At 36.7% G+C, this 23,328-nt stretch overlaps 1 protein-coding gene across 2 annotated transcripts; it reads right to left on the minus strand.

The window, feature by feature from the left end:
• Window positions 1-2,113: 2,113 nt before the first annotated feature.
• On the minus strand, window positions 2,114-22,568 carry nsfa (N-ethylmaleimide-sensitive factor a). Of its 2 annotated transcripts, none has more exons than XM_089128626.1 (22): window positions 22,542-22,568; window positions 16,650-16,667; window positions 13,614-13,699; window positions 12,463-12,562; window positions 11,978-12,017; window positions 11,725-11,891; window positions 11,526-11,633; window positions 11,356-11,431; window positions 11,102-11,257; window positions 10,731-10,930; window positions 10,083-10,248; window positions 8,691-8,765; window positions 8,407-8,594; window positions 8,220-8,315; window positions 7,936-8,092; window positions 6,951-7,084; window positions 6,773-6,839; window positions 6,380-6,459; window positions 6,096-6,230; window positions 5,521-5,634; window positions 5,067-5,122; window positions 2,114-2,371 (listed from the first exon to the last, which is right to left on the minus strand). In XM_089128626.1, the coding sequence occupies exons 1-22, from the start codon at window positions 22,551-22,553 to the stop codon at window positions 2,350-2,352; spliced, it is 2,253 nt and encodes a 750-aa protein (XP_088984752.1). In that variant the 5' UTR covers window positions 22,554-22,568; the 3' UTR covers window positions 2,114-2,349. The 2 variants fall into 2 exon arrangements, with proteins under 2 accessions (XP_088984752.1, XP_088984751.1); XM_089128625.1 differs by lacking the exon at window positions 2,114-2,371 and adding an exon at window positions 4,859-4,910.
• Between the last annotated feature and the right edge of the window lie 760 nt (window positions 22,569-23,328).

Raw genomic sequence — 23,328 nt, forward strand, 5'->3', positions numbered from 1 at the left:
CTCAACCAAGTCTTTAATTAAGCAAGGTTTACATGTGGTTAACACTACAGAACATTCAAGATTTCCACTACAGAACTGGCAACAGCAATAGAAATATGAAACAATGACCTGTATTTTGCTAAAAACGGCATAGCTTTAAACGTGCTTGTATAGAGTTCAGAGCCCGGATTGTAACACTGAGATGTGGGGAAGACTACAAAAAATCATCTGCTGTATTGACTGTTCATAGAACAGCAGCTTTCATAATATATAATGGAAGATGTTTGGAACAACCAAAAAAAAAAAAAAGACTCTTCCTAGAGCTGAGCAATCGATGGAGAAGGGCCTTGGTTTGAGTGGTGACTAAGAAGCTGATGGTTGAGCTCCAGACAGGACAAACAAGGACAAACATCCCCTCAAAACTCCACTGATCTGGGCTTTATGGCAGAGTGGTCAGACTCAACTCTCTCCTCAGTGAAGACACATGAAAACCCACTTGGAATACACACACACACACAAATACCTCAAGGACTCTCTCGGACTGTGAGAAACAATAATCTCAGGTCTGATAAACCTCAGTTCCAAATAAAGCATCATGTATGGAGGAAATAGGCACTGCTCATCACCTGCACAATACCATCTCAGCAGGAAAGTGTGGTGTAGCAGCATCATGCTGTGCGGGTGTTTTTCAGTGACAGAGATGCCTCAGAGTAGAAGGAAAGCTCAATGCAGCAAAATATAGAGGTATATTGTTCACCCAAAAATGAAATGTGTCATTGTTTACTAACCCTCATGTTGCTCTAAACCTGTATGAGTTTCTTTCTTTTGTTGGACACAATAGAATATATTTTGAAGAATATTGGTAACCAGACAGTTGACGGAAGCCATTGACTTCAATGGTATTTTTTTTTTCCTATATGGAATTCAATGGCTACCGTCAACTGTTTGGTGACCGACATTCTTCAAAATATCTTTTTCTGTGTTCAACAGAAGAAAGAATTCTTGAAGATTGAATGATTCAATCCCTCATGCATGAAAAAGTGACACCCAAAAGTGAAAAGTCCCATTGCTGCTGGAATCATGGGAAGACTGGAACTGACGTTGTACAATAGATCAAATATTTCCCATATTTCTTCCATAATTCTAATAAATATAAAGCTTGTATTAAACCTTTGATTCCAGATGTTATGCTCTCCATTCAAAAGGATACATGTTCTCAATAAGATTAAAAGGAGTTATTAAAAGAAATAAAAAAATATGGGATCATTTTCATTTTTGGTTAACCAACCCTTTAATATTTATTTAAATGTATTATTAAAATATTACTAATAACACTGCAAATCACTGTTGTTGTGGCTACTAGCACAGCAATGGAAGGAATACTCAACAGCGCAAATAGGAGTAAACTTTTAATGGCAGCCTGTTCGTTTTTTTATTGCAGTAACACATTTTGCATCTGGCCGTACATCTCCAATAGTCATAACAGATCAAAGAGCTCTGGACATTGAACACTGGTCACATAAACTATATGAATGACTGGGCAGGCAAAATAAATACATAAAACAATATATTTATGAAGAGTAATTCCAAAAACAAGATCTACACACACTATACTTACACAGATCAATACAGCCACACAAACTAGTTCACTCTGTAGCCTTATTCATTATTATACTCACTCACTCACTCACTCACTCACACACACACACCAACAGACACTTGTGTAGTGACCACAACAGATTATCAATCCACTGTTGTTCTAAAAAAAAGTGCTGACTTCTCGAACACTAGTACGCACATACAGTACATACAGTCGAGAAGTCTACATATACTTACTAAATATTACCAGCTCTGACACAGTAACTTCAAAACCAAACAAATGAAACAAATAGAATTGTCATATTTTGAACCTATGTACAATATCAAATAACACTGTGATCTATGTTGTCTTTTTGTGTTACCACAACACAATCACAAAGGAAGGGTTCTGCATATGCACACTACTACAGCACGGCTCATCTCCATATACACACACAAACAGCTTTCTTATGTCCTACTTAAAGATTCACATGGTGCATGATATAGATTCACTAGATATGTTCTGCAACCATCAGCATATATACATTTTTTTTTACATCATCATGGCTTTGGGCAGATTTAAATGGATATTTAATAAACAGCGTACAGAAATATTACACAAAGCACAAGACTATATTTGATATTGGTTTGTTATGGTTTCGCCGTTCAGTTATCAGTATTGGGAGGGTGTGGTTTGGGTGGAGTTTGCTTGTAGTTGCCAAGGGAACATGCAGAGGGCATCAAGTGCCTCCATTTAAAGAAACAGCAAGCGTCCTGCTCTCCTGTCTTCTGTTACTCGTAGAAACCACGATCTCTGCAGAGAGAAGGATGGAGCGCTGAGTGTTTACTCTGTGGAAGGGTGTACTGTATGCCGGTTGGTTTTGGGTTTCACCTCAGACCCCTGTTTGGGCACAGTCCAAATTTACAGACATGCTCTGGCACACAGACCCTGTGACTTTGATGGCTGCCATCTGAAAGTCAATCATTACCAATATTGACTGGTTTTGTAAGAAATAAAGTCAACTTGAATTCAGAATTAACCCTGCTTTATTTCTTAAAAGGATAGTTCCAAGATGTAGGTGTCTTTGTTTCCACAGTATTTTGATATTTTTAGGTCAAACCGTTCGTGTCTGTCAGTCATATAATGGAGGTATATGGGGTCCACCTCAAAAAACATGCACAGAGAAGTCCAAATTAAACATGATTTAATGACTCGTAAATGTAAGTACACATTGATGGCCTAAGACACGAAACGGTGTGTGTGAGAAAATGAACGGTTCTTATATCGTTTTTACCTCTTAGCCACGTCCAAGTGATCTGAGGCCGAGGGCTCTTCGGTCTGCGCAAGCGCTGGAAATCTCTCGTGCGGTTGTGAAAAAAATTCAACGTTGTCTGTTGATATATCGAAATCGTCTTCCATTGCAATTTCCTGTATATCTAAATATGTTTAGATCTTCACAGTGAAAGGTAAGGCTTCTGAAATGTCTGTGTAAACAATGAGTGACGTACACGAGAGAAAGATCACTTCCGCCGCTTACGCAGACTGAAGCGCCCTCGCCCTCAGAGTACTTGGACGTGAATGTGGTTACAAGAGGTAAAACGATATAAGAACCGTTCATTTTCTCACACAAACCACTCGTTTCGTGTCTTAGGCCATTAATGTGTACTTACATTTATGAGTCATTAAATCATGTTTAATTTGGACTTCTCTGTGCATGCTCTTTGAGGTGGACCCCATGTACCTCCATTATATGACTGACAGACAGGAACGGTTTGACCTAAAAATGTCAAAATTGAAAATACTGTGGAAACAAAGACACCTACATCTTGGATGCCCTTGAGGTAAGCTTAAACATATAAAAAAATCATTTCAAACTGAACCATCCCTTTAATGCACATTCCTACTCTTACTATTCAACAGCTTTAAATCCTTGATATCTTTTTTTTATTATTATTATTCATGTTATGCCTATTGCTCTTGATGTTTGGGTGAAACAACAAACATCTCTCTGGTGATGTATGCCAATCCCCCAATGATTGACTTCCCCAATCATTTCTTCTGCTCAAACACCGCCTCTTTCCTACAATCAACTGCAAGCAAGCTTGCATTAATTTTTGAGTGGAATCACGCCCACATCTCAAAATGCAATCAACAGGATAGAACCAAGTCCTGTCTCATGCCATACAATCCGTTACACATCATAATACAGAAGGAAAGATTTGTCACTACTTCTGTTTCTTCTCCACTTGAACTATTTCGCTCTATTCTGGTATATAAAGCCCACTTCCCACTAATCAGTGTTAATTTTTAGTTAATTTCTGGTTTGTTTCAAAATGTTTTAGGCCTTTATCAATATCGATATCCTGTCATATTCAATCATTTTTAATCTTACTCTGCAATTACTCTGCAATTTTTGGTTAATGAAACTAACATTTTAATGGATTAAAGCAAATACGTAATTTAAACATGCATCAACAAACTGGCCTTAATAAAAACTCAAACCACAGAAATAATTATATAATGTGCACATTATTTTAATACATGTGGTAAATTATTTTCTTCTTCACTTTTCTTTTCGTGAATATCCTGTTTTAACTAAAATGTGTCAGATTCGAGAAGTAAAATGAGTTTTCAGCATTTCATGTTGACTCACAGCAATGATTCACATTGGAAAGGTCTGACCTCTACATGTGCTGGACAGGAAGAAACACTTGCTTATACATAGAACAAAATGCATGTATGGTAATCAAATAACCTACTTAATTGTGAGGTATAACATATAAGCACAGAATTAATCTATTATAGCTACCGTTTGGGGTCGGTCAGATTTTTCAATGTTTTTAAAAGAAGTCTCTTAGGCTCACCAAATCTGCAATTGTTTGATCAAAAAAATACAGTTAAACATTAATATTGTAAAATAACATTTTAAATTTGATTTATTCCTGTGATGCAAAGCTGAATTTTCAGCATCATTACTCCAGTCCATCAAGCACCATGTCTTTACATGTCTTTACTGTCAATCAATATAATGCATTCTTGCTGAATAAAATAATCAATTCATTTTCAAAATAAAAGCCTACTGACCCCAAACTTTTAAACTATAATGTTCTAATGTTTAAAGCAGTTTTTTTTTTAAAGCATATGAACACAGACATCAGGTTCTAGCTTGTATGGAGTTGCTACAGGAAACTGGCTTTCAGGTTTTGTATAATGTAAGGGTAAAAGCAAGGATGACGATATTTCAAAGCAACTACTCGATGGCTCTAAGTACAAAACACTTAGATACCACAACACCCTTACCAGCAGTTTTCATGGGGAGAGTTAAATTCGGATGTGATTGTTTTCATCCAGCCTGTCAATTAACAGAATCAAATTTGTGAAGAGAAAATAAAAACAGTGCAACTCTCCATCAGGTTTGTGATCCAGTGAGTCTGTGGCAATGCTGCTTTTAGAGGACATTTTTGGGGGACAAACATGAAACGTATTATTGTTAGTGGAAAGTACTCACGCTCCCTCGTCTTTCAGCAGAGAGAGGAACTTGCTGACTCTGTACGCCTGATCCATCTGAGAAGAGAGTAAACACAACGTGCTATAAATAAACTTTCATTTTCGCTTTGGTTCTCTGCACGTGTCTGCCACGAGATGAAGTGAGCTCATGCGATTGCTAGACAGTATATTAGATGTAGTGTGTGATCCTTCTGTGCATAAAACAGCTATAAAAAGCATAGCATAGCAAACGAACTGAATTATTTAGATGGTTGGAAACTGCTTGAGCTCATTAAATTTCTAGTCCACCACCTCCAGCAACATGAAGAGATAAATTAACAAAGCAAAGTTGCAAGGTTGATAGCTTCAAGTAGAAATAAATTCTAAAGATTTAAAGGGTTTGGGTGACTCTTAATGCTTCACAATAGTATTTACATACTTTGAGGCAAACAACAGCACAATCCACTGACTCTCACCTGCAGAGACATCTCGATAAGCATGAGAAGCTTTTTGACGCCAATCCAAACTCTTTTTCCTTTCACATTCTGGGCAATGGTGGTTCTCTCAGTATCTGTGAAGCTGCCCAGGAGCTTGTAAACAACAGGAAAAAAAGGTAAGTACGATAACCTTTCATACCAAATCCGGGAGAATTTTTTTTCTTTCTTTGGGGGGTGTTGTTGTCTGGGTGGAAATCAGGAGAAATTCGGGAGAAAGGTCGGTGCGGGAGATTTTCGGGAGGGCCTTTGAAATTCGTGAGTCTCCCGGAAAAATCGGGAGGGTTGGCATGTGTGACTGTGACATTTTATGCAAGTAAATGCAGTAGGAACAATGTGCCGGCATTTTGGCAGTGTGGTTAAATAGCACCCTCTACTGGCTAATGCTGAAACAGCTTTAAATGAATAAACTAGAATACTGAAATAACAGCCTTTTATGTATCTCAATAGTATTTATTTAATTCATTATTTCTTCTATTATATACATACTATTATTTTTGCTGTAGTGTGTATTTATTTATACGTAGCACTTTTCCTCTGCATCCGCTCTGTCTTACCTCTAAGGCTTCAACCAGATGGTCCCCACTGGAGATATTTTGCACATGGATGGTGGTGCTGAACGCATCCAGCATCTCCATCTCCTGCAGCACATCTTTACGGCTGGTGGTACCGATGATCAGCAGCTTGCGGCCCTTCAGATGAAAAGAAGAACACCAGACCTGTTATGCCCATAATCTTACAAGCGCACAGTACATAGATAAATGCATTCAAAGACAGGTAAGAGTGTTACACATTTACAAATGCACATAAATGACCCCTATATGAAAACATCAGAATTTACATGAGGTGGAGCCTTCTTCAGCAAAACCAACAGGGCCTGAAGAACCAGGTTGGAGAATCGAGGACCAATCGGCACGTAATCTGTTTCACCACACATGAATGACAGTATACCGTTAATTAAAAGTCATTCCAACAAGCAACAAAATATTTTTAACACCAGGCTCTTCAGCACTTTACCACATACATTCACAAGTTTTTAATCATACTTGCGTATTATGTTGAAAGGAAAAAACAACAACATTTGCTTGTTAATTAAAATTGTATTTATGTTTAACACACGTTATTTTTAATTCTTCACATAAATTAGATCAAAATTAAACAATAACTGGCAGTTTCCCCAGCTGAAGAGCCCTTAAGCAAACAGAATCAACAAATTGAAATAAAAAAGTCTAACCTAACAGACGCTCAATGTCATCAACCACAATACAGCTGAGCTGAGACTTGTAAGCATCGTCAAAGATCTGAGAAGAAATTTTTACAATAATTAACCATTTGAGCATTTTTGTGGGCAATGCAACAACTTTGCCTTTAATATATTATATTACAATTTATAAGCACATGTTACCACTAACCTTCTTGATTGCCTGGCATTTGGCGATCTCTGAGAAGCCAATCATCTTGTCTGGAGAACAGATCTTAATGAATGGGAACTCCGAGTCCTCTGAGATTTTGGCGGCCAGGGCTGTCTTTCCACTATGAGGAGGCCCTGAGGCCAAAAACAGGGTGTGTCAGTTTTTCATTAGTTTTTTTTCCCATAGGGATTTTAAAATAGTGTAATAAGTTATTTGAAGCTAAAAAGTTTTTAAAATTGGATAAAAAGACAAAGGTAAAGGACTGTGTACTTAATAATTTTATTTTAAAGAACTACATTTTTTTTTAAATATTGCAAACAGCATAATTCATAAACAGGGGAGAAATATAAAACTACTCATTTACATATAATATGTATAAAAACAATATATTTTAAGTTATTTTTAGAAAATATTATGCATATATATACAAAAATGTCAGTATTCTGAAAGCGTAGGGAGATCGTCACGCAGTGCTTCATGGGAGTGGGTGGAGCTAAAGAGCAATTTTGGAGCATGTTGCAATTTTTGACTCTCTGATTGGTGTAATTTTCTGTACAGCGTCATGGGTAATGTAGTTTTCACCAGGAATTCCACTGTTTAACATGATTACTTAAAAAAAAAAAAAAGCTGAAATAATGCAGGCTGACGGCTTCAGCAGAAGCAAATACTATGGATTAACAACCTCAATAGAAAATCAATGGAGTTTTTACTTCCTGAATCCAACTGTTGCACTCTATTGTCTGAATAGACTGAAATAGTCTGCAGTTGGGTAAAATAGAGGTTATCCCACCTAATAGGAATAGGAATTGTTCTTCATACTTTCACTAACATGTTGAAAAGGTTATGTAAAAATAGAACAAAACTTTTTTTCTTTTTTATTGTATATATTTTTGGCCCTCTTTTGACAGTACACAGGACAGAGGTTTGACAAAGTACCTTATTAAACTCATTTTTGTAATGTTAGCATAAAAGCATAACACCTCACCCTCAAGAAGCACAGACACCAGTGGGGTGCGGTCACTGTTTTTAGTCTGCTGCACCAGCAGCTCTCCGTCCTCCAGCACTCGGGTCACCGGATCACCCCACTTAATGATGCCGTTCATTATGTAACAGGAATAATCTTCCTGGTTAGTGCCAAAAGCCTAACAAGGGACAAAATGACATGGTTTCACTTGACAAATTCAGCTACAACATATGATTCTCTGGACTCTGAAATCATTCTGCTCTTGAAATTAAAAGATACAATTGTTCAACACGGCAGATACTTACAGGTTTGATGTCGTTATTCAAAGAAGCCATGAAATCTGTTCGAGTGACCTGTAGCTTTTCTGCTCGCTCCATGTCCACCTCTACAGTAGATGTGGCCTGGAATAGAGTTCAACATGAGTTTAGAACTTTCAAATGAGGAATTATTAAGACATATCCCTACTCTGTCCCTAATCATTCTACTCTGCACCTTAATGTGGCGGTTCATGGCAGTGGACTGGGCAGCTCTGACCAGGCCCTCCAGCTCAGCTCCACTGTAGTTCTTGGTCTCAGCAGCTAGTTCTTTAGTATCCACATCAGCAGCCAGGAGATTAAAATCTCGCATCTTAGCTGTGTGAATGTTCAGGATCTGAACACGGCCCTTCTCATCTGGCAAACCTGGGTGATGAGACAGACAAATAGGTGAGAATAAACAGAGATGGAGACAGTGTTAAGTATTTCTTTACTAACAAAGCACAGTCTTTGGGGTCCTACCAATTTCCATCTTTACTTCAAATCGGCCAGGTCTCATCAAAGCTTCATCTATGAGGTCAGGCCTGTTAGTCATGCCTTCCAGAAAAAGATAAAAACACAAGTTAGAAGAAAACAAACAAAGAGATAATTAGTATATAATAGTGACTTTTATTACTTGACAGTAATCTAATAATAATAATATTACTATTATTATTATTATTATTAGTAGTATTATATAATTTATTATTATCATCAGTTTTGCCATAAATTTGAACTTTAACAATAACAATAACAACAATAATTTGAAGTCACATTAGATTTGTCATATTATTATTATTATTATTATTATAAAATATTAAAAACCTTTTAAATTATTATTAAATATATTATAAATAATTTAATAATTACTATAAAACTAAAGAAATTATTTTTGGACGGTAATCAATATTTTATTTACGTTTATGGCAAAATTCACATTAATTCTGCCATAAACCTTTAACTTTAAGAATAATATATATTTTTTATTATTATTATAAAATTAAATACATTGTTTTGGCCAATAATCAATAATTTCTTCCAAAACTCACACCAGTTTTGCCATAAAAGTTAACTTTAATAATACAAATAATAAGAACAATTATTATTATTACTATTATAGATAATTATTATTAATAATATTATGTAAAATAGCATTATAGTTAATTATAATGTTTTTGGACAGTAATCGATCATTTCGTTTATATCAGATTTGCAATAAACTTTATTATTATTATTATTATAAATATTTAAAAAGTAAAAGTAACTTCAGCAGCATTATTCAAAATATTTTAATAAATTAACAATTATTATAAAACTAAATAAAACATTTTGGACAGTAATCAATACATTCTTTCACAACTCACATCAGTTTGCCATAAACTTTAACTTTTATAATATTAATTTTATTATTATTTTTCATAATCCCAACCTGTGTTCCCCTGGTCTTGTGTGGACTTTTGTTATGTCCAGTTCTCGATCATGTTTTGTAGTCATTTGAAGTTTTTCTTGTTGATAAGTTCTTTGATTGTTCCCAGGTAAGTCATACTGCACTTCTGAGCCCTCATGTGGTTTCGTGTCCTTTAGTTTTAACCCAGTTTTCCTATTTGCGGCTTTACACTATTGGATTTTAACTGCTTGCCTGTGTTCCTGTGCCCTGTTATGGTTTGGACTGCTTACCCTGTGTTTATGAATTTCTGCCTGTTTTTGACTATGATTGTGGATTACCCTTTTAAATAAACTATTGCATTTGGATCCTTAAATTTCGTTTCTTAGAGCGGTTTATGACATATGAATTTTTTTTTCGCAATGTTAGGTTTAGAGTTCCTCTCTCTGCTCCAACAAAATATTGCAAACAGAACAGCTGCTGATCTTTACCGATGACAAGGATGTTGTTAAGCTGCTCCACTCCATCGATCTTTGACAGGAGCTGGTTGACCACAGTGTCGTGCACACCTGTGCTACCGGCACTTGTACCACGCTGCTTACAGATAGCATCCAGTTCATCAAAGATGAGAATGTGTAGGCCACTGTTAGCACCCAACTGCACACAAAAACAGACATATAGCCTAATAAAGACAGAGAAGATAGGGTTACACTTTATTTTAAGGTGTCACACTAATTACTGTTACCGTTTCAGAGGGTCGATTACCATATTTTGATGTCCAATGACTACGAGAGTAATGAAGAGCAAGCAGGTGTACTAAATATACTATTTTACTCTTAATATTCTTGTTAGATTGTTGCTTAATATTGTTGTTAGATTGTTGCAATTTATTAGTTGTCAGATTTTTCAAGACGCAAATTCGTGTCAAACCCGTGAATGCACAAATAGCACTAACTAAATCATTCGGGCGTAACGCGCTTAATGCGTCAGACGCTCAATTCGTGCCATTCGCAAATTGACGCCGCAGGAATTTTTTACGCGTGTAACACGTTTTTGCTTTGACTTAACATTGAAATCACATCGCGTCCGGTGTGAACGCACCATAAATCTATGCTTTTGAGTGCAGTTTGTCATCTCACCCTTTTCTGTTCCTCCTCAGCATCTGCGAACAGTTTCCTAATGTTGGCCTCAGATTCACCCACGTACTTGTTGAGGATTTCTGGACCGTTGACTATCTTTGGCTCTCTGGCATTCAGCATCTTGCCGATCTGCCTGGCCATCAGTGTTTTACCGCAGCCAGGAGGGCCAAAGAGCAGGATGCCTTTCACATGCTTACAACCTTGCAGAGGAAACAACTCATTTACAATAGACACTCTCCGAAACACACTATCCACAATCAATGCATCTGATTATAACATATGATTACAAACATCAAAATAAATGGACCGTTCTGGTGAATAAATACTTTTTACAGGATAACACCAAAATGGAAAGTAAAGACAGCACTTACCCATCTGCTCCACGATGTCTGGAGGAAAGACTCGAGAGGCGAAGGCCCTGCGGAAGATATCTGAGAACTCCCTGTCTAGACCACCGATGCCCATTTTCTCAAAGTTCCATTCAGGGTTTATGATGGTCTGACGGGATTCTTTGGTCTTGGCCTTGCCTGGTGAGCAGGAAGACAAAGAGTAAGATTTAGCGCTGAGTTACAAGGCTGTTTAAATGTTAAGAAATGTTAAGAAACTAAAGTGTGATGAGACTCACCAACTAGAGTAAGAGATGAACTCTCTGATTTTTCAAAGATCACTTGACTATTTCCAATCAACAGACCAATGTCAATCTGTATAGATAGATGTTGAAACAAAGGATAATTACTGTAACTGTGTATCCAAATTACTGGAATGTCATTTTTATATGACATTAAAGGACAATACCTTTTGCTTTTTGCCAGATGCAGGTTCCCCTTTCAGTATGCTGGAGTCCATCGCCTCAATATCCTTGATAACTAGGCCAAAGAGTTTATCACAGAAACTGAAGACCAGCTATGACAGGAAAATCACAAGACAAAAAAATTTAGCAAACATCATTCTCAACAACATTCTCTTTATTCAGTTTTCGTGATGCGATTCTGACCTGCTGCCCCACTGAGAAACCCTGACTGTTGAAATGCTGGATAAACTCGGCAGCCATTTTGTCTGAGTCATAAGGATTGGAGTCGGTGCTCTTCTTCTGCAGGAAGTCAATCTCAATGGTCATGGCACCAATGCACTGTTTGGATTTGTCAAAGTTGTAGTTGGCCACTGAAATGAGGAAAAACGTTTTGATTACTTGATTATCTAAACATTGTTTATTTGTTGCAAATGTTCCTCTAAAGCAACGTACATACCTTCGATTTCTTGTCCAATGGACAGGCCTGCCCATTTCCTCTTTAAGAATAAGTGAGAAGAGAATGAATGAAATAAAATTGAAAAAGATCCATAAAAATACAAGCAAACGATCTGATTATCTGTACTTAAAGGAATAGTTCACTGAAAAAATAAAATTATGTTATCATTTACACACCCTCTCATGTTGTTCCAAACCTGCATGACTTTCTTTCTGTTGTGGAACATAATAGAAGATATTCTGAAAAATGTTTTTGTTCATACAAATCAATGGACACCAAAGGCTTGGTTGCCAGTGCTCTTCAGAACATCTTTTATGTCCCACAGGAGAATGAAAGTCATACTTGTGTGGAACGCCATGAGTGATGACGTGACGTGAGTAAATGATGAAGGAATTTTCATTTTTGGCTGAACTATCCCTTTAAACGTGAGTGTTTTGTTGCTGTGTTTGTATCACAAGTAAAAGATCTTGGCGGAAATCCTGCACCTGTGGCAAACTGAAAGCGATGGTTCCAGGAACCACAGAGTGGTGACTCTTCACTGTGAACACAAACTTGTGGGCGGGTGTTGTCCTCACAGTCACATGCCTGGAGAGAGATGCAGAAAAGATTCAACTTCTACAGCAATGGAAAAAACAAAACAAAAAAAAATAGTTTTTTTTAAATAAACTATAATGACTTTATATCCAGGAACATTATTTTAACCTGTAAAAAAGCAGTTTTGCTGTCAAGTACACAGCACGATTACAACTGCACCAATCCTTAGACACCATAATCCGAGATTAGTTTGGGATTATATGTGTGACTGACAATGCCTCTTTTTTTAGTAGGGTTATGTCACATGTCAATTCCATATGTAACCTTAACGTCTTGAGAACGACAGACAAGGTAGTCTCCGTTTCTGAACTTTTAATCGGAACTCAAGAAAAACTGCACCAGCCAAACTCACTCGCTCGTTTCTCTCTATACCGGCTTTTCGAACTCACCACATTAACCCTATAACTGCCAGTGCAAAATAAAACAGCAATTTCACAACAATTATAAAGTGTCTGTTCGCTACAATATATATATATATATATGCAATGCAACAAAACATACAGTATACGTCATTTTACGTCACACATTAACGTCAATATGTCGACTCAAACCCACACAAATCACCCATCATGCTGTAATATATTCTTGGACATGAGGCATCAGCAGGAGGCACTGCGGCAGACTCTGTCAGCCTCAGTTAATGTCTGGACTGATTCAGCATTCCAAGGACACACACAGTTGAAGCCTAGAGGAAACCATCAGCTCCACCTCTGGAGCATTCATTATATGTTTGAAACTTTCTCTACAGTGTTAATATGATAAACATCAAAAGGATATTGAGTACTTCATGTTGCATTAGATTGAAAAGGTTCCACAATAAATACTTGGGGGTCTGTGGCAGAAATGTCTCCATATCCATATATATATGTATATATATATATATATATATATATATATTATCAAATACATATTAATGTCACTTTTCTTAGCTATTACAAAGCTATACTATATTAAATATAACATCTATAATAATTCGTTTGATTAGCTTTTGTGTGCAACCGTGACAAATCTGTGAAGGTCTGTGGTGTGGGTGAATACTCACTGTCCAGACTGCAGGTCTTTCTCACTAACTACAGCACAGTTCGTCAGTGACAGCTCATCTGTCGGGCATCGAGCGGCTTGCATCGTCTGCACAGAGACAAATAATAATAGAGAGAGACAGAGTAAGACAACGAGAGGCAGAAGTTTGCCTTACATGAGAAAGAGGTCTGGCTACTGATGTTGAAGCTTAAAGGTGATGTGTGTAATTTCTGGAAAAAAAAATACATTCTTCTATTCACTTTAATATGCAGAGATCATCTCTCCATCAGTTGATTCCCTCAAGTGACTCTGTGGTGATTTTGAAATATTGCTATATTTATTTAAGTAACTTGACAGAACAACATTGGCTCAACCGGGACTATCTGTTTGCCTGACCAATAGCGGTTAGGGGGGAGACTTGGGGGGAAACTTGTTTGAGAACTGTCATTTTTGCAATTGCACTTGGTGGCGTTAGTGCCATAGAAATTACACACTTCAGCTTTAATTTATGCATCTTGCTATATTAGCTCACTGGGTGTCTTTTCTCGTGTTCTTTTCAAAAATGTAAGCCACACTATATGATGGAGTTCCCATGATTCTCTGCTGAATTTGAAATAGTAAATCCCATGGTGTAAAATAGCAAGATGGAAGCTACTGTGCAAACTGATTGTTCTTTTAATGCTCTTACAAGACCTGAACTAATCATTCCTTCCAGCATCACATGCATCATGTTTTATTGCAACAGAGATACATAATATTGTATAGGGTTTAGGCATAAACAGGGTTAGATAACAGTAGATGAGACGATAAACAAAAAGGCCAGGCAACAGTCTCAAAAAATATTATCACAAATGAATCTGACTAAGAGCACCAGTCAACTAATGTGTTAAGCATGGGTAAATGAGAATCATTAAGACAAAAAAAAAATATTTTAAGCAAAGACTGACAATGAAGTTTCATGGGTTTTCTAGCTTTATTTGTTCCTCTATGACACTTTTAAGTTGTGTACTGCCCCAGTGAGAAGCTGTTTTACCCCTAAAGGTACAATTCTTGAACAGATGCTTCTGATGTAAGTGACTTTTTTCAACATAGAGGACAACTTTTATAATGCAGTTTACTGATGGTCAAAAACATTGAAATGAAGACACAAATCCAATAGTCCATAGAAATGTTTTGCATTTGATGTACTCTAAGTAGATTAAAATAGTTTATTCTTAGTAATTAATCAGAATATTGAAAATTCCATGTAAAGGGGAGTAAAGAGCCGAGGTTTGCTTGTGTTAAGTAAATATCTTACAGTGAAATAATCACATTATTTGTGCATATGTAAATGTAGTCAGTGACACTAAAGTCAGCATGAAACAGAATTTGCAACAATCTTTTTTTTTAATTTGTTTTTTATTTTTTATTTTTTTACCAGTTGTGACATCTAATTTTTTTATGTATGTATAGTAGTGAGAATGTTTGTTGGTAATCAACACACACTAAATGCTGATGGACATTGAATTTCCCCTGGGGGGATTAATAAAGGCATCTAACTAATATATACAGTACATCGACGAAAATGCGCAGATAGCACAACTTTACATCGTCAATGCCTTTAGAAGGTACAGCAGAAATCTGAAGTTGATCCGACTAAATCCCTAGGAGGAGGAGTTAAAGTACGGAGTGTGTAAATCATCCCAAATCGGTCGCCAAATTCAAAATGGCGGACTTCCTGTCGAGTTTAGGGTATGGGTTCTTGAGGCTTTTTTGTGCGTCGTGAAATGATACACATCCCCACCAAATTTCGTGCATGTAGGTTGAACGTGGACGAGGGGCTAATTTTTTCCAATTATCTAGGTAGCGCTAGTGAGCCATTTTGCCCCGCCCATCCGCGAAACCCACAAAATATGAAATTTTTCACCAGTCCTGACATGCATGCCAAATTTGGTGACTTTTTGAGCATGTTGCGGCCCCGAAAATGGCGCTTACTTTGCAGAAAAAAGAAAAAAAATAACCCTAACAGTTTCAATAGGGTCCTCGCACTGTTAGTGCTCGGGCCCTAATAAAGACGTAGTTTTTGACAGATTGATTTTTGATTGCCCAGTCATATTTATTTGAACCCGAATAATACACGGACACACCGGATACAGGTCCGCAGCGTCTTATGTCACCAGTGTCAACAGTACCGGAAGACAATACAATGCTGAGTAAAGTCGTAGTTTTTGTTATTTTTGGACCAAAATGTATTTTCGAGGCTTCACATGGACTACTTTGATGATGTCTTTATTTCCTTTCTGGACAAGGACAGTGTACCGTAGATACATTTTCAATGGAGGGACAGAAAACTCTCAGACTAAATCTAAAATATGTTCTAAAGATGAACGGAGGTCTGAGGGTGAGTCATTAATGACATAATTTTCATTTTTGGGTGAACTAACCCTTTAAAGATAAAAAAAAATTAAATGCACATATAAATCATTTATAATAAAAACTGCAATAATCCATAAAATTAAGAATTGTCTTTTTTTCTCCTGATCATGGCTGTATAGTAGTATTCCACTCGTGAGGCCAGAAGGCAAAACTAGATGACACTAAATGGCTTTTTGAGCATTTGTATCTGATTCAAAATCTGGGTGTTGTTAACTCAACAGACTACGAAGAGCAGTTCGGCAATTAGACCCACTTTAGTACTTAAATCAGAAAAGCAATAAACCATGGCTCCCTGCCAGCATGCACAACAAATCCGCCTCATGGCCCTCACAACATTCAGTCATTTTAGTTGGCCTTTAGTGTTCAACCTCAAATGAACCTTTATTTGTCCTGAGAGTGAGAACACAGGCAGATGATCTTGAGTTGTTATCTGTTTATGCCGATAGCATTGTGACGCAGTTTAGACGTTGTACCGTTGTAACGATCCCTCTAGCCGTTGCTAAAGGGACATAGCACCAGGGGTTGCAGCCTGTCAGCTCTCAGGACACTAAGGCTGAGCAGAAAGCTAGTATAGTTAAGCGAACAACTCGATATGGCAAGCGAAGACAAGCGGAGGCAGAGAGCATTCGGAAAGCATACATACCTTGAAAAATATTACAACCTTGGGGGCCAATGAATGCACGCAAGCAAGAGGGAGAGCAAAAGGACATAAGACAAACAGTTGAGACAGCCAGCACCACATTGAGCAGAAGACTGCATGTGGTCGAGAAACAATAGTGTGCAGCATGAGGCAGCATGCAGAGCAGAATCAGGATCGACTGCGTGTGTGGTTGAAGGAGCAGCAAAGGCAAATCACAGGCAACCCTAACCCTGATATGGTTTAAAGGTGAAGAGTTTGATTAAGTAAGGAATAACTGACAAAGGGCCGTTGAATCCTTAGAAAAATAATGCACAATTTTTCAATAATTCAACGTCCCCGAGTCAATAATTGCACTTATACTACGATTACCACACCTCAAAACATTGTTCAATCATGTATTTCAAGGCATTTGTCCGTTTTTTCCCCCCCTTAGAACGGTCTTGTGTGTGTGGGACTAATTTCTTCTCATCCCAAGACTCCATTGTTTTTTCTAAAATGCCATTTTATAGCTAATAACAGAGGCTTGAGCCACTGATAACAGACTAATACAGTTATTAGAGAGAGAGAGTTACGTGTGTGAATTACTTGAGTCTGTGCGTCTCTCAACAGTTTTCGGGCAGCAATGGCTCTAATAATAGCCAAACTAAGCATATTTTCTCCAAGAACAATGCTGTTATTACCTTGCTAGTGAGAAAATAATGTACCTCTTAAGCTGTTTAACTATTTTACTGAAAAAATTGTCAGAACAGCGCTGACAACAGAACGTTCATCAAGTAATATGATTCAAGCATTCAACAGCCCCATAGTATAATAGGGTTTTACGAGTTCACACTTACATACAATAAGAGGGGGTAAAGTTTAATGCGTATTTGGCGTACTCTCCGGGGGAGGGCTCTGAGCTCGACCCGAATCCAGAGTATACCCCCCCCCCCCCCCAGTCTATATACGTACACCTCTTATCATTATTTGTTGAGTGCTCTTCACCCGCGTTAATTATCTGAGCGTGCTCCTCCCAAGCTTTGTTAATAGAAACCATAATTTAATGCACATCCTGAAGAATATCAAATGTGAACACACTTATATAAGCCATCATTAGTGACTTCCGGACGAAGGCTTGTATGCTGAAACGCGTCGGAGTGTTTTTATAGTGTTGATTATGACCAAGCCATAGAAATAAAGGCTTTTAAACTTTTCTAAAAAGAGTGTCTTGGAAGTTCCTGTTGATTTCTACATGTTTTTTTCCTATCCAAAGAGCACCTCAAGCTTATTTACTTGAGTCCACGAAGCGCTTCTCTACCGACATTTGTTTATAAACTGATAGACGAAAAGCTTTAGTAAGAACAGAAATCTTATATATGCAGTACATAAGAATGTGAATGCAAAATATTGAATCACAAATGTTTTCAACATTGATAAAAAGTTTTTTGAGTAGCAAATCATCATATTCGAATGATTTTTGAAGGAGCATGTGACACTGAAGACTGGAGTAATGATGCTGAAAATTATGTTGTTCTTATTTAAACCATTTCTTATTTAAAATATTTAAACAAAGAATACTGAGTGAATAAAGATTTTACAAAAATATTAGAAAGCACAACGGCTTTAAACATTGATAATAATAATAAGAAAAATTTCTTAAGGAGCAAATAAGCATATTAGAATGAGGGTCATGTGACTCTGAAGACTAATGATAAAGAGTAATGATACTGAAAATGTAGCATCACAGGAATAAATTACAAGATTAAAATGTACATATTTTAAAAAATATTAAAATAAAAACACTTTAAATTGTAAAAATGTTTCACAATAATACAGATTTCACTGTATTTTTGATCAAATAAATACAGCCTGGGTGAGCATAAATACAAATATTTAGCCCTAACTTATCCCTAATATGTCCTTGCTGTTATTTGGTTTTTATCATACTTTCTTGTCTTTCTTTTTGAATTTCTCTTAATCATGGCATGAGTTTTCCTTGCTTGTGTAATGTGCTTCATGTGTTATTTTCATTGGTTGTTCTAGTCATGTGGTTCTCTGTTCTGTTTTGTCATTGGTTCATTGTTCATTGCTATCAGGTGTGTCTTGTTAAGTCATTAGTCTTTGTCTATGTTTATGCCATGGTTCATGTCAAGTCTTTGTTTAGTTTGTGTAGAAAAAGTTTTGTTAAACAAATCTAGACATGGGTTCAGTTCAACTTCCCTCCACTGGATTCATTACAAAAATAAACTATTTTTCATCCCCAAAATCTCAACAAGATTTGAAACAAAGACGCTGCAGTGTAATTATTTGCTAAATAAAATGCTGCGTGCCATTTCATTTGTCAGTGAGTGAACGGAGTAAGAATTTATTTCAAGCAGCCCTACTCCATGTTTAATGAGGCTGGGCCTCTTGAGAGATGTTCAATGAGAAATGAGAAGCCTGATCAATACCGTCCAGAAAAAAACTCCTGAATGCAAAGAGGACGTCCTGCCACAGGGCTAAATCCAACAGCCCCATAACCAGCAAATTACTTTATCCACCCTGAGGGTATGATTAAGCATTGGGCCTATTGTTTTACGTGCCCAATTCATAAGTGGCACAGATCACATGGTTAAGATCAACAGACAAATAAAGGTTCAACCAATTCAGAAATTTCTGGCTGTCACAGATGGCTAGACTACTAGATTACACTGGGACGCAGGGGTGAAGATGACTTTCAGTTTATGGATTGTTGTTCAGTTTCAGTTTATGGATTAGTTCACTTTAAAAAAAACATTTGCTGATAATTTACTCGCCCCCATGTCATCCAAGATTTCCATGTCATTCTTTTTTCAGTCGAAAAGAAATTAAGGTTTTTCTCCATATAATGCATTTCAATGGGAACCAAACGGTTCATTGTCCAAAAGACAGTTTCAGTGCAAACTGTTCAAAGGGCTTTAAACGATTCCAGACGATGAATAAGGGTCTTATCAAGCGAAACGATCGCTCATTTAATAAATAAATAACAAAGTTTAAGTTTTATAAGCTCAAATGGTCGCCTTGCTCTGTTCTGTGATGCACGTGATGAACGAGTTTGAACAGGAGAGTCACGAACACGCATCACAGAACAGAGCAAGGCGACCATTTGAGCTTATAAAACTTAAACTTTTATATTTATTTATTAAATGAGCGATCGTTTCGCTTGATAAGACCCTTATTCTGAAATCGTTTAAAGCCCTTTGAACATTTTGCAGATTGCACTGAAACTGTCTTTTGGACCTTGAACTGTGTGGTTCCCAGTAAAGTGCATTATATGGAGAAAAATGCTGGAATGTTTTCATCAAAAACCTTAATTTCTTTTCAACTGAAGAAAGAAAGACATGGACATCTTGGATGACATGGGGGTGAGTAAATTATCAGCAAAAGTTTAGAACAACTCCTTTAACGGAGGAGATCCTTATATCATATATCGAGCAAAACATGAAAATTAATAGGACAAATGAAATCTAACAAAGAAAACCTTTCCTCAAAACACTCCCTGTCATGAAAATGATGCAGATCATCAAGCTTCCTGATTGGTCGATAGCAGAAGGCTAACTTAAATTCATTCTGAAAAAACTCCAGAAAATGTATTAAAAAATAAAATACAGTACAAAATAGTAAAATGCATAAAAAATATTAAGAAAGGTGAATAAAAACAAGTATTAAATGAGCATGTCATCTTTTGCAGACTGCTACATCATGACTTGCAATTCCTAAAACATTTCAAGAATATCCTTTTTTTCCCCCTTCTTTGCTTTTAATCCCCACAGAGGGAGATCTTGGTTAAAATAATTTCCTGGGCAGAGAGAGAGAGAACATAAAATCTCTTCTAATGACTAATTGGCATGCATTTCACTGCTTGATGAGAAATAATTGCATTAAAGTAAGAAGCAATCATGGTCTGCAAAATCTGATGGGTAAAATGTAAAAGAAATCAATGATACAATGCCGTTTTAAATTTGTAGATGATAAGATGCCTCATAGGAAGTTGTTTAATCAGCTGTGTGTCGTGCACAACGATAAAAAATTATTTCAATATTAATTATTTAAAAAATTATTGCCATGCATGGCCTTTAATTAGAGCTGCCTACGACTGATGCGGATTTCTCGATATTGTAAATTATTCATTCGATTTTAATAAACTTTAGAGCTTGCAGGTATTTTAGAGCTCGTGCCACTTTTTGTTGCACACAGAAGCCTATACACTAATATGAAAAGATTTATCTTATAGCCTTTTTTGATTCAATAGAGATGATGCATGTTGTACAAGCAGAAGCAAGAGGCTTCAACAGATATTGAGCACCTCACATTAATTTAAACAGTATTATGACAGACACGACCAGACTGTATATCATTCACATACTCTCCAAGAAGGCAGTAAAAGTATTAAGTAATTTAACACTGAGCTGAACTCTGTGGGTTTCGGATGCCCACACAGCGTTTGTCTGGATTGGTCTGGCATGATCATTGCAGCTTACAAGAAATATCTCATCATAATCAAAAGTCATGTGAATGAATAAGTCATTCTGCTGACAATCATATCTCAGCTACATATCTGAATAATCTGAATAACAGATTGTGTTCCAGTATTCGTTTTTCCCATTCTAATCTTGATTTACTCTACCTTGAGTAGAATCTTAATAAACAATTGACTCTGTCTGACTCATCTTTGTTCAGCTTTTCTTACAGCTGATAGTGGGTGTGTGACCGGCATTCACAAATTTCTAAACATCAGTTTCACCTGCTTTTTCACTGGCAGGTTTTTTCACTCTCACCTCTCTCAATATATGGTAGTTTTATATATTTGATAGGAGATTGCATGAATATCATAATCTTAGAATGCTTGCAATATTGTAGAAGATTTCAATTATGGTTACAATCAATCAAGCCAAATACTAAAGGGATATTCATAAATCATAATAGGTATGGGGTGTGTAGAAGCATTAAAATCCTTAATAGAAAATTAAACACGTGCCCAGATGAGACACTGGAGTATCAGTGTATCCCCTTTTCTATTTGGTCAAAATGACAAGCAAAGCACCCGTTGCCACCCATAGTGCTCCATCCTGCAGCAAGGAGAGAGAGTAGCTTTGCGCACAAAACATATTTTGTTTTGAGGGAGCAATGGGTTTCTGTGGACATTTTATACTTGCTCAAGGTTATACATCTCGAGCTCTTAAAGCAGAAACACTGTGGTGTGATGAGCTTATGTGAGCATTACGCGAGGCATCATGTCAAGGTTAAATCCGCTGAACGAGCACTCGTGTTATTTCACTCTTCTCGACACCGTTCTGCAGCAGAAAATACGTTACATTCTACTGTAAACATACATCTATATCAACTATATTAAATAATTAATAATGAAACAGGGGCCTAGTGGTTCATCGTGTACCTTATCGATGGGCTAGCATTGGTCAACCATTCGGTTCTATTTTATATTGCCTGTTTAACGATGGGCTCAGGCTAGAAACAACCAATCATCTGTAGGCTATTTCACGACGCATGCAAATGTAGAAAATGGATAGTCTCGTTCCACCGCCGATATTCGAGTACTGGTGAGAGTTTATTATTATTGTGCGTAGCTTCCCGTATATCCTTGTGCGTAGCCACTGTTAGCATGCTATGGATAATAAAGTAAACCAAACACCAGCAATATCGCTGGAATCCTGGTCAGAAATGACCGTTTCATCACCTGCTGCTGTATTGCAGGTTGCATTGAGGAAAGATGTCAGTAGCTGGCATCAACTGGATATGATTTGAACGCTGAACAGCGATATTGAACGCTGTTCTCGAGAGCGATTGTGGTGAAATACTGTGTTAAATTTAAACTCAGTGCTAATTCGTTATAAAATTACGCTTATTCGTTGGATACATTAAATGGAAGCATTATCTTACCCGGGTCGTCATGTTTGCGTTGTTGATGCTGCTCGGGAGAGCTTCACACAGCAGTACTAGAGCAGCACTTCAGCAGCGGACAGCGACACAGGCGGGAGTTGCGCATGCGCATGGATTTCTAGCCAAATGATTTCTGACTCTCATTTCTGTGAATCGGATCTTTTGAACAGTTCATTTACAAAAGTCGATGACACCCCGGCGTGGCAAATTGCGTTCTTACATTCCAATAAATACATCGTTTTCTACTGTTATGGCGATTTTATTGCCATTGCATGCAGTGGCGTCATGCCCATTCAAAGTGATGGAATTCTATTTTATTATTAAACTCCGAACCTGAATTCCTTGCATACAAATACTTAAATTCATGCATATTTCAAAGCTGAACACGTTTTTTAATGCCATTAAAACCCAAATTTTTTTTTATTTATTTATTAATATTTGCTAATAAAATGTGGGCCTACATAAAATCAAGTAATTCATTTTCCTATTAATCAAAACTAGTATGCTATGGGGCGCCGTTTGTAAAGCGGCTCACGCTGAAAATAACAGCAACATTTTGTCACATTTAGCTTCAAACTGTTTAAAAAACTGGTATGAATTTTTGACGGTCACTTTTTAGCACATTTACATATATATTTTAAAAAGTTAAATCTATCTAAATATTAAATGTTACACCTAAATGTTAAATATAAATGTTAAATCTAAATTTAAATGTTAAATATAAATGTTTAAAATATAAATTTTAAATCAAAATCTAAATGTTAAATATAAATGTTGAAATGTTTCA

This window comes from Pimephales promelas, chromosome 3 (genome assembly GCF_988280905.1).
Source record: "Pimephales promelas chromosome 3, fPimPro1.hap1.1, whole genome shotgun sequence".
Taxonomy (NCBI): Eukaryota; Metazoa; Chordata; class Actinopteri; order Cypriniformes; family Leuciscidae; genus Pimephales; species Pimephales promelas.

What these genes read in the sequence shown, in the direction of transcription:
- nsfa (XM_089128625.1), bottom strand. An exon ending in GTTTCTCAGTGGGGCAGCAG is followed by an intron (nt 11,634 to 11,724) that starts GTCAGAATCGCA and finishes TTCCTGTCATAG; the next exon opens with CTGGTCTTCAGTTTCTGTGA. An exon ending in AATGCCAGGCAATCAAGAAG is followed by an intron (nt 6,840 to 6,950) that starts GTTAGTGGTAAC and finishes ATTTCTTCTCAG; the next exon opens with ATCTTTGACGATGCTTACAA.